We start from the raw sequence: 12,321 nt of genomic DNA, 5'->3' as shown, positions 1-12,321 counted from the left end.
AAGGCGGCGGGCGCCGAGAAGCGCGGATCCTCCGTGCGCCCCCCGCCGCTCCATGGCTCCGCGCAGACGGCTGCTCCTGCTGGTGGCGTGGCTGCTGGCCGTCTGGGGGCCGCTCTCGGCTCCCGCCACTGCAAGACGTGGCCCCACCGAGCTCCAGAAAGGTACCTAGCGCCGGCTCCTCCTCCTGCTGCTCCCTTTCCGCGCAGCACTTGAACCCAGAGCCGCCTGGCGCTCCCCAGCCCCTGCGCCTTGCAGATCGCGGCAGGCGGCAAAAGGGAGGGAGCGGTGAGAGCGGACTACCTCGCGGGGGTGTCGTGGGCCTTTTCTCCCAATTGCGGGGTCACCCAGCAGGGCGCGACGGACAGGTGTGCCTACCTGCAGGTAACACCTGGCGAGGCGGGGAGACGTTTGCACTGCATTATATGTACAGGTGTGGGCCTGCATTGCAGGTTGTTGTAAATTGTTCCGTTTCCTCCGCCGTCCTGGCACCTGTCAATCAAGGGAGGGATGGTCGCAGTGGACTACCTCTCAGGGGTGTCGGTAGGCCATTTCTCCCAGCTGCGGGGTCACCCCCTCACCCTGGGCGCGACGGACAGGTGTGCCTACCTGCAGGTAACACCTGGCGAGGAGGGGACCACATCTGCACTGCTTTATATGTACAGATGTGGGGCATAGCTGTCAACTTTTCCCCTTTTTAAAAGGGAAATTCCCTTATTCGGAATAAGATTCCCCGCAAGAAAAGGGGAAAGTTGACTGCTGTGATGTTGTTGTAAATTGTTCTGTTTCCGCCGCCCTCCTGGCTTGCCCACGGCACCTGTCAAGGGAGGGATGGTCGCAGTGGACTACCTCGCAGGGGTGTCGGCAGACCCCCTCTCTGAGGCTCACACCTTACCGCCAGGTGTGTGAGCCGTGGAATACATCGCCCAGGGAGGGAAGGATGGTTGCAGCAGCTACGTCTGATAGACCTTCTTGACTCAAAGAGGCGGTGGGCTACATTGCAGGGTTGTCGCTAATAAGGCTCTTTTGACCACCAACCACACAGCCCGGCGAAGCTTGCAGCCCCAGAAATAATAATAATAATAAACTCCGCCCAGCTGATTGCAGGGCACGGCGGTTTTTCTCAGCTATCAAACCTTTTCTCAGTAGCATTCCTCTCTCCTCCCCCCCTCACTTTACCCCCTCCCTGGCCCTGAAACGTGGCTATAACAGACGCTGTGTTCGGGTGCAGTGCAGCAAAATATATTTGAATTTATTTATTTTTTGGCCTGCGCCCCGTTCTCAGCTTTTCGTGGAAAACGGCATTTAAAAACACGGGTTTGCAATCAGTTTGCAGTCAAACTGGCACATTCAGCAGCCATTGATAAAATTATGCCAAGTCATATTATCATAATTCACTTTGCAAGCGGGCCTTGCCGAGATATTGCAGACGGGTTGTTGGCTACAGTTGGGTTGTGGTTTTTTTGAAAGTTTTACTTTCTGAATATTCCTTGGAAAGCATAATCTTCTTGCCCTACAAACGCCTCACTCAAATACTTCGATTTTTTAGTCTACTGCTGTTTTTAAGTGTTCAAGAGTCTTAAATCATTGCTGCTAATTTTGCTTGTTGATCTTTTTATCTTTCTTTCGGTAAACTGCTTCGAGGTTCCTTTATGTCATGGGTAGGCAAACTAAGGCCCGGGGGCCGGATCCGGCCCAATCGCCTTCTAAATCCGGCCTGCGGACAGTCTGGGAATCAGCGTGTTTTTACATGAGTAGAACGTGTCCTTTTATTTAAAATGCATCTCTGGGCCTAAGTTTTAATTTATATATTTTTAAACTGTTGCTATATCTGTACTGTCCCTGTGATACCTAATTGCAAATTCAAATGTATCCCTATTGTGTTTTATGACTTCCTTGATATTGTGTGTGGGCTGGAACTGGTCTGTGACCGAAATAAGAAAATTCATTCATGCATCTCCGGGTTATTTGTGGGGCCTGCCTGGTGTTTTTACATGAGCAGAATGTGTGCTTTTATTTAAAGTGCATCTCTGGGTTATTTGTGGGCCATAGGAATTCGTTCATTATTATTATTTTCAAAATACTGTATAGTCCAGCCCCCCACAAGGTCTGAGGGACAGTAGACCGGCCCCCTGCTGAAAAAGTTTGCTTATCCCTGCTTTATGTGTTACAATCAAGTGGTGTATAAGTTTTTATGAAACACACAAGCAAACAAACAAATAAGACTATCTTTGCTACATTTGCTTCAGCACCAATTTTTGTGTCCTTTCAGTGACCTGACCAAAGCAGCGTTGGACTACACTGCAAGGTCATCGTCAGCCGCTGTTTCTCAGTCTCCTCTGCCCCTTCTGCTTGCAATTTAGTTATGCTAATACCAGGCTGGCGCTGTGGGTTAAACCACAGATCAGAAGGATTGGCAAGATCAGACTTGCCGATCAGAAGGTCGGCGGTTCGAATCCCTGTGACAGGGTGAGCTCCTGTTGTTCAGTCCCAGCTCCTGCCCACCTAGCAGTTCAAAAGCATGTCAAAGTGCAAGAAGATAAATAGGTACCACTCCGGCGGGAAGGTAAACGGCATTTCCGTGCACTGCTCTGGTTCGCCAGAAGTGGCTTAGTCATGCTGGCCACATGACCCGGAAGCTGTACGTCTGCTCCCTCGGCCAATAAAGCGAGATGAGCGCCACAACCCCAGAGTCGGCCACCACTGGACCTGATGGTCAGGGGTCCCTTTACCTTTACCTTTAATACCAGGCTATCTCTAAGTGTTTGCCAAAATCCCAGAGGTTTCAGCCTCTCTTGAAGGATGGAGCCAGAGCAAAAAATGGGTGGGAACGATTCCTTTTCTCTTTCTGCCACTCTTCGTGTATTGCAGGGGTTTGGACTTCGTAGACTCAGTAGCGGGAAATATGCGTATTATCTATGATATTTTTTAAGGCGCTTACCTAACAACTTTGGCTGTGTTTGATTTCACCACAAAATCAATACTATAAAGCACACAGACCTAAGGGAAGGGGCTGACAGGTGAAGATCTACAGTGGTACCTTGGTTCTCAAACGCCTTGCAACTCAAAAAACCTGAACTTTTTTTGGAAGCCGAACATGCTCTGTTTTGAGTGTGATGCTTCTGTTTTGAGTCCCACACTTCCAATTTTAGTGTTACTGAAATCTGTGCATTTTTTAGTTTTGTGGCTCTTTTTTGTTTTGTTTTTGTGACTGTGTGGAACCCAGTTTGGCTACTTTTTGATTGATTGTGTGACTGCAGTACAGTGGTACCTCGGGTTAAGTACTTAATTCGTTCCGGAGGTCCATTCTTAACCTGAAACTGTTCTTAACCTGAAGCACCACTTTAGCTAATGGGGCCTCCTGCTGCCACCGCGCCGCTGGAGCACAATTTCTGTTCTCATCCTGAAGCAAAGTTCTTAACCTGAAGCACTATTTCTGGGTTAGCGGAGTCTGTAACCTGAAGCGTATGTAACCTGAAGCATATGTAACCCGAGGTACCACTGTACAGCCTTCTCCAAAAACCCACCTTTACTTGCCGGGCCTGACTGATGACACAGGGGAGGCTAAACAGCTGCTGCCCAAAAGCTTTCAGTTCTTCCACAGTCAACTTGGTCCGTGTCCTTCCGCTCTCTGGGGTCAGTCTACTATGGGGAAAGAAAAGAACCTTGTAAATCACATACACAGTTCCTGGAGGGCAACAGAGTCAACAAACAGGCCAAGTTCAAGGTGTTGGTACTAGCATGTAAAGCCCTATACAGACCAGGACCAGTTGTCCTCTGGGGAAGTTTCTCCTGCAAATTCCAAACATTTCAGAAGCCCGCTCCGTAGTAATTTGGAGCAGGGCTTTTAGTGTGGCTGCCCATTCTGTGGAACAGCATTCCTGTCAAGATGCAACAGGTGTCACTATCCACACTTTTTAGCAACTTTTTTTGTTGCTGTTGTTCCAACAGGTTTTCCCAGTTGGATAAATAAGTCATTGCCATGAGTGTCTGTAATGGGTATGAGTTACTCGTGCGTAAGCTGGTGCCTTTCTCGGTTAGTTTGCCTTGTTAAACCTTTCTGACTGCACAGCCCCTTCTCATCATGGCTGCCTCAGTCACTGGCATAATACGTCAGTGGGCGTTTCTTGAACCTCTTCCAACATAAAACTTGTTTGACACCCAGTCTCCTCCTCCTCTCACTGCGCGGGAGTCTTCTGCGCAGGGAAGGCGTGGGTAGCGGAGGACCTGGGCTCTCCTCACTGATGTCCAGTGAAGAGTCCTGGAGCCCTCTCTCCAATTCCCCCGTCTGCCCCCCTTTATCCCTGGTGTTGCGCTGATTGGCTTCCCCCTCTACTGAGCTGTTTCTCCCCCTGCTGCTGGGTCCTTCGCCAGCATCATCTGGGAGCCTCCCCTTCGCCTCTCCCTCCGATGTCAGTTCCCTGACAGTGTCTATTTTGTATCATTTTAGTTTTGTTTTAAATGTACTGTATTGGGTGTTTTCTGTTTAACTGTTTTTCACTCTTTTATTGAACATTGCCTTGAGGCCATTGAGACAAAGGCAAATGTGATTAATAAATTAACAACAGCAACACATAGTAAATTTCCTCTGGTTATGTAAACAAATCTGTTACATAAAATCGAGGCTGTAGGGGAGTTTGAGGCCTTACCATCACACACTCTGAAAAACAGAGTTCAGATGTTAACTATGTAATAATTTACAAGCTGTTCAGCCCAATATTTTATCAAAATTAATAGTAGTGTAGATTTTCATGTAAAAATACAAAGTTAAAGCTTGCCAAAATCTCCACCTCACAACAAGCACAAATATTTGGGGACAACATTGTTCAATGCTGTCACCATCAACCTAACTTTTGAAGGTGAAGTAACCAGAGCAGGGCCTCCATCAGTGATTTTTATTAACATGCAAGTTCACATGGAGGAGAAAGGAGTCCTTCAGGATACCCATGTAAATATTAATTAGGTCTTTCTAGTTGCACCCAGAAGCAGAAAATTCCTTCAGTGTGAGCAAAATACGATCAACACCAGTTTGGTCATTTTTGAACCCATTATTTCGAATTTGAAATGTTTCACCAGTTCCCTAATTCTCTCGCCATTGCAAAAGTTTTCTACAAGCATTCTCTAGGGGGTAGAATCCTTCTGATTTGACTTCTCTAAACACTTTCCAATTTCTCCCCCCTTCACGGCCAAACTGTCTTTGGCACATCCCCCAACCGCCCACCAAACTAATATATTCCATTTGAAAAGTGTCAATTCTGGCAAAGCATGCACAATTTATTTTGACAGTAGAATAAGTGTTTTTGGGTTGCTGATTTCTACAGTTACGCCAAAAATCTACCTCCACCCTTCCTGGTCATACCTGTGCTTTTGTTTTTTGCTCAGAAGCAGTTGGGCCACTGAAGCACAAGTCTCTGCCTCTTTTACAGCATCTCTTAGCTTGCGGAAGAGGTCATTCTCCGGGTATTTCCTGTCTTCAGCATCCTCCAACATCACTCTCAGCTCAATCACATCTGCAAGAAATTAGCTAAGAGGCCATTTGCACATATACACAAACACAGCAAACTACACCTCACACCCAGCCGCAAAGTCCCCAAGAACAGTAGACTGAACACATTCAAGTTATCATATGCATAGCTATCCATTCGTTATGAGCCATTTCCTACATCAAGAAAGTATTTGCTCCTCAAGATGCCTCAATTCATGGCAGCATTTTAGCCTCATTTCTGCAAAAAAATTGTGTGAAAGGTAGGCTGGCAATCAAATACTTCCACTAACTAATGGCGGCTAATGGATTGAGGTTGAATCCTGACAAGACAGAAATACTGTTTTTGGGGGACAGGGGGCGGGCTGGTGTGGAGGACTCCCTGGTCCTGAATAGGGTAACTGTGCCCCTGAAGGACCAGGTGCGTAGCCTGGGAGTCATTTTGGACTCACAGCTGTCCATGGAGGGGCAGGTCAAATCTGTGTCCAGGGCAGCTGTATACCAACTCCATCTGGTACGTAGGCTGAGACCCTACCTGCCCGCAGACTGTCTCGCCAGAGTGGTGCATGCTCTAGTTATCTCCCACTTGGACTTCAATGAGCTCTACGTGGGGCTACCTTTGAAGGTGACTCGGAAACTACAGCTAATCCAGAATGCGGCAGCTAGACTGGTGACTGGGGGCGGCCGCCGAGACCACATAACACCGGTCTTGAAAGACCTACATTGGCTCCCAGTACGTTTCTGAGCACAATTCAAAGTGCTGGTGCTGACCTTTAAAGCCCTAAACGGCCTCGGCCCAGTATACCTGAAGGAGCGTCTCCACCCCCATTGTTCTGCCCGGACGCTGAGGTCCAGCGCCGAGGGCCTTCTGGTGGTTCCCTCATTGCGAGAAGCAAAGCTACATGGAACCAGGCAGAGGGCCTTTTCGGTAGTGGCGCCCGCCCTGTGGAACGCCCTCCCATGAGATGTCAAAACGATAAACAACTACCTGACATTCAGAAGACATCTTAAGGCAGCCCTGTTCAGGAAAGTTTTTAATGTATGATATTTTAGTGTTTTTTGATTTCTATGGAAGGCGCCCAGAGTGGCTGGGGAAACCCAGCCAGATGGGCGGGGTACAAATAAATTATTATTATTATTATTATTATTATTATTATTATTATTATTATTATTAACTAATTAACCTTGACTATCTTGCCATATTGGCACTTTAAACAGAAAAAGTCTCACAAGGATGAGCACACTACCTTGGTATCAGAAACCCTGCACACATTGTGTAACACACCCATCACCTTGCTACAGGGAATCAATGTTAAGTATTAAACCTCTTCAAGAACAGAAGTTTCCAGGGTGATAGCCATCTGTTGTTTTTAAGAGTCAAACTACAAATTTAATTCTGAACTAGCCATCCCTTGCTGCAAATGTATGTCCAGCATGATCTAATGTTGAAAGCATTTGCTGCTTGATAAATGAGCAGCAGCTGATTGGCTGCTTCTGGGCAAGTGGTCCATATATATATATATATATATATATATATATATATATATATATATATATGGAACAAGTATTTCAGACGACACAAGAAGTAACATTCCCAGCTGGAATGTCATATAAGCTTGCTTGGGTCATGTAAGCTTGCTCAGGTCAAATGCATACTGTCTCAATCTTATTTTGAAGGCAAGAAAACTATTCCCTCTCTGCAGGACATAGAGCCACAGTGTAGAAATGTAAGGAAGTAGCTTCACATACCAGCACAGCTTTTCTGACCCTGTAGCCCTTCTTTGTGTCACATTGCAAGCTGTTCCTCTGAGCTCAGGGACACTTCCAAAGCATGTTTTAGTGTACAGTGGTGCCCCGCAAGATGAATGCCTCGCAAGACGGAAAACTCGCAAGACGAAAGAGTTTTCCGTTTTGGAGGTGCTTCGCAAAACGAATTTCCTATGGGCTTGCTTCGCAAGACGACAATGTCTTGCGAGTTCCTGCTGGTTTTTTCCCTCCCCCCCTTTTTCTAAGCCGCTAAGCCGCTTATCAACTGATCCGATCAGCAGATAAACTGCTAAAAGCCGCTAATAGCGCTAATCTGCTAATCCTTCAATGGGGTTGCTTCGCAAGACGAAAAAACCGCTAGACGAAGAGAATCACAGAACGGATTCTTTTCGTCTTGCGAGGCACCACTGTATATGGTTCTTCACTTGCCCCCATTTTGTATCTTCCCCACAAATCAGGCAGCTTTGGCTGAGTGTGTGTCCACTGGCTGGTCCAGTGAGCTTCATGGCTGAGTGGGAATTTCAAACTGATCCTAGCCCAACACGCTTAATTGCTATGCCACATTGGCTCTCTGGACCTCACTGTGTTAAATCATTTGCTGACTTAATTCAGTTCTATGTTGAACATCTTAGTATTTTTGGTTTTAAATACAGGTTTACATGTCTTAGTGAAGTATTTTGTATAGCTTTCCCTGAACTTTATATATTGTTTTAGGATTTGGTTTTGCTCAAGTCCATCTCCCATTTGTGTTTCCAACCAATTGAAAATCTTCCTTAACAGATTCCAATAGGAAACAAAACTGCATCTAACCCTTCTTGTGGTTGAGGTTGGCCGACAGTGCATCTGTGACCCTGCTGACCCATGTATCATAGGACTGTGCTCTGACTTTCACTCCGTACAACAAGGAAGGGAAGTCCTCTAGTGGATACTGGTATCTGGAGATAAACAAGGAGGAAGAACTTTCAAATGTACTGCAACTTTCAAGTGAGCAGAAGCAAAAAAAAAAAAATGGGGAAGATGATAATAACATTATGTATTTGTCAGACTACTATGCACTGGATCTTTTTTTAAAAAAAAGATATTTATTGAAAGTTTTTAAGATATAACAAAAAAAGAAAAATAAACATACAAAATTAAAAACAGTTAAAAACACACATTAATTTTCAATAACATAACTTCCATACACTTATTTCCTCGGACCTCCTCATACCTCCCTTCTTTGTATTCCAGTTCGATTTGTTAGTTCAGCCAATCCTTACCATTAAACTTTTACCGATTTGTAAAACCTCTTTTCCCCCCCCATATCTCTTAAAGCATTACAGCTGGAAACCGCTTAGTTTCTATCCAACATCCTTCTAACATTCATTAATTTTACAATGTTTCTGTAAGTAGTCTTTAAATTTCTTCCAGTCTTCTTTCACCAACTCTTCTCCCTGGTCTCGGATTCTGCCCGTCATTTCTGCCAATTCCATGTAGTCAATCAACTTCATCTGCCATTCTTCCAAGGTGGGTAAATCTTGTGTCTTCCAATACTTTGCAATAAGTATTCTTGCTGCTGTTGTTGCATACATAAAAAAGTTCTATCCTTCTTTGGCACCAATTGGCCAACCATGCCCAGGAGAAAGGCCTCTGGTTTCTTCATACTATGCACTGGATCTTTGAATAAGAGGGAACATTATTACTGTAAACATTTATCCTAGTTTAGAGGCAGGAAATAAGGCAGTATACAAAAGGAAGGAGGATGGACTGGGAAGATGGTACCTTAAACATTTCTTCTGCATAGAGCATGAACACAAATCATTTGGATGATATAGGCATACAAGTCGTCCAGGGTTACAGGAACACGTAAGAGCAGACAGGAAACAGGTGGTCCTACAAGCTGCACACTGATGCTCATCATCTGGAACTAGCTCAACACTTCCTCCTCTGACACCAGAACTCCCTAATGCAAAGAAAAAGTGACATCTAACAAAGATACTGGTCAGGGAAGACCTTTTGTTTCCAAGGCCTCACACAATGTCTTTGTTCAGTCCAAAAGGGCATGAATGCAGAGCTTCCCTGAACTCACCATCTGTATGACAGCCTCCCTTAAACGTGCCTCATCTTCTGTCATGAGAGTCATTTCTTTGCAGACCATGGCAGCCAGCCCCACATCCAAGCACTCTGGGCAGTGGCGTAGCGTGGGGGGTGCAGGGGGGGCCGGCCACACCGGGTGCAACATCTGGGGGTTAGGGTTAGGGGGCGCAAATCCATGGGTTAGGGGGCGCAAATCCATGGGTTAGGAGGCGCAAATTACTTGCCTTGCCCCGGGTGCTGGCAACCCACGCTACGCCACTGACTCTGGGTCGGCAGCCATCTTGAAAATTAGCTCCTCATGAGAGAAGTCACAGTGACGCCTCAGTCGCCGATAATGGCTGACACACTGCCGACCTATTGGAAGCTAGAAATGCGAGAAGCGAGATATCTGGTTTAGAACTATCCCCAGCTCATCTTGGGCTTCCATACTGGAGTTCATGAGGGAAACACGTTAAAATGGTCTCATTAAATGATATAGGCATGATATGAGCATTAAGTGTGTCACACTATCCAGGAGTAGGGTCTCCAGGGCCCTTGGGTAAGCCAAGCTCTTTGGAGTCAACTTGGGGGGGGGATATGAGGGAATTGCTTGTGTGAGGTCTGGAACCCAAGGGCTTCATTTCACATGAAGCCAAAAGAGACTCAAATAGCCTGTCTGAAAGCAGCCTCTCCCCCAGAAACTCCAAGCCAACCACATAATTAGCTGGGAACAAAAAAAGATAAACAGCAATGGGGATGAGAAGCAAAAAACAAGAGGAGTGAGACTTGAAAGTCTCTCAAGGGGATACCATCTCCTCATAATATCTGAGAAACCAAAGAAGCTGCAAAAGCCAACACATTTTAACAGAGGAAAATGATGTCAACATAGTAACAGAGTAAGAGTTAGACTTACATTGCAAGACTTGAAGTATATCACCTAGTCTCCTGCCAACAGTAATTATTTCAGCCAAAAAACAAGTGAGGCAACCTTAAAGATCAGATATCCAAAAAAAGGAAATTTTGCCTCACTTGAATATGAAAAAAGTAGAAAACACAAAGGTTCTTTCAGAATGATCAACTTTGCATTATATTGCAACATTGCATTATACAGTGGTGCCCCGCAAGACGAACGCCTCGTGAGATGAAAAACTCGCAAGACGAAAGGTTTTTTCGTTTTCGAGTTGCTTCACAAGACGAATTTCCCTATGGGCTTGCTTCGCAAAACGAAGCTTGCCCCCGCACCCCAGACCTCTTTTGAAGCAAAGGGGCGGCGGGGAGAAGATCACTTCTCCCCGTTGCCAGCCCCGCAATCTCCGGGGACAGAGGGGAAGGCGCGCATGCGCCTTCCCCTCTGTCCCCGGACCCCTTTTGAACCAAGGGGCGGCAACGGGGAGAAGCGATTCTCCCCGCTGCCCCTTCCCTTGCTTTAAAACAGGTCCCCTCTGTCCCCGGACGGTCTCCATAGGAACGCATTGATTGATTTTCAATGCATTCCTATGTGAAACCGTGCTTCGCAAGACGAAAAACTCGCAAGAAGAAAAAACTTGTGGAACAAATTAATTTCGTCTTGCGAGGCACCACTGTACCAATTTTAATTTTCAAGCTCTGGTTCTATTAAAAAAGAAGGTGTCCAAATGCAGAGCAAACAGACAAAAGGACTTTCCAAAATATATAGTACATCCATTTCATGTTCTTCAGAGTGGTGAATAAAGGTTTGACTTTGTAAGTCAGTACAGTGGATGCTCAAGTTGCGAACGTGATCCATGCGGGATGCGTGGGTTGCGATTCAGCGCTTCTGTGCATGTGCAAAGCGCGATTTAGCACTTCTGCTCATGCGCAACCGCCGAAACCCGGAAGTAACCCGTTCCAGTACTTCCAGGTTTCGGCCTTCCACAACCTGAAAAACGCAACCTGAAGTGGCTATAACCCAAGGTATGACTGTACTGAACAAGTTTCAATTTCTCCAATATGTGAGATTTAATTTCGAAAAAGACGATTGCTACACAGAGCATGTCACAGCCTCTGGAAATTCTGCAAGGTTTCAGCTTGCATCTAAGCTAGATAAAATACCCAGGCTTTGGACTGCAACAAGTGTTGTGCTTAAAATTGGTTTGATGCAAGGTATTTTGACCATTCAGCCTTATGTAACTTATCATCATAGCATGGTGTAATACAGTATGATATTGTAATGGGTTTGAGTTACTCGTGCGTAAACTGTCCCCGTTAGGGAGCTTAATTGCCTGGGTTAAACCGTCCCGACTGCACAGCCCATCTCAGCGTGGCTGCCTCAGTCGCTAGCAGAATCTGTCTGTGGGCGTTTCTTAAATCTTTTCCAGCATAAAAGCTGTTTGACTCCCAGTCGTCTCCGCCTCTCACTGCGCGGGAGTCTTCTGCGCAGGGAGGGCGTGGGTAGTGGAGGACCAGTGCTCTCCTCACTGACGTCCAGGGAAGAATCCCGGAGCTCTCCCTCCGCTTCCCCCATTTGCCCTCCTGGATCCCTGGTGTTACGCCGATTTCCTTCCCCCTCTACCAAGCTGCGTCTCCCCCTGGTGCTGGTACCTTCTCCTGCAGAATCGGGGAGCCTCTCCTTCTCCTTTCGCTCTGATGTCAGTTCCCTGACAGATATGCATAAATTATTCAAGGGGCTTATACGAGTGGACACAGAGGTAACAATAGTGTTGTGTCTTTTGCTCAATAAAAAAACACACACAGACAATATGAGAAAATTTAAAAGCAAACCTTTAGCAATGTTTCTGGATATGCTGGTTCAATAAAGTTTTAACGAGGTGTCTTAATACATGCCTGTCTAATGTAAACAGCATATTAGTATTTGGATACCAAACCACCATAGAGTTATTATAGTAAGTTGCTTGTTCCATACTAATGGCAAGAAGCAAATTGGAGAGCTGCCAAACCTTACCAGCAAAAAGCTAAATAGCCACAACTGTATTTTGCCCAAGGTAGAGAAAACTGCACCTTGAGCTCTAACCAAAACAATAATCCTTTTCAGACGGGTACTA

The 12,321-nt window shown here is 45.9% G+C and overlaps 2 protein-coding genes across 2 annotated transcripts in view; one reads left to right on the top strand and one right to left on the bottom strand.

Annotated features, from left to right (window-relative positions):
* Window positions 1-12,321, top strand: part of IL15RA (interleukin 15 receptor subunit alpha) — a 52,226-nt gene continuing 39,905 nt past the window's right edge. Inside the window, exon 1 of the mRNA XM_081210440.1 lies at window positions 1-161. Coding sequence (XP_081066566.1) covers window positions 53-161 — 109 coding nt within the window. The 5' untranslated portion in view covers window positions 1-52. The remainder of the gene's footprint in view (window positions 162-12,321) is intronic.
* LOC308596858 (lysine-specific demethylase 5A-like) lies at window positions 529-9,129 on the bottom strand (the record flags this gene model as incomplete). Its single annotated transcript, XM_081212165.1, has 5 exons — window positions 9,008-9,129; window positions 8,057-8,181; window positions 5,357-5,507; window positions 3,525-3,642; window positions 529-606 (listed from the first exon to the last, which is right to left on the bottom strand). Exons 1-5 carry the CDS (start codon window positions 9,025-9,027, stop codon window positions 529-531), a joined length of 492 nt encoding a protein of 163 aa, XP_081068291.1. The 5' UTR covers window positions 9,028-9,129.

This window comes from Podarcis bocagei (genome assembly GCF_964188305.1).
Source record: "Podarcis bocagei genome assembly, chromosome: 10".
Taxonomy (NCBI): Eukaryota; Metazoa; Chordata; class Lepidosauria; order Squamata; family Lacertidae; genus Podarcis; species Podarcis bocagei.
This window is presented reverse-complemented; position numbering and strand designations above follow the sequence as displayed.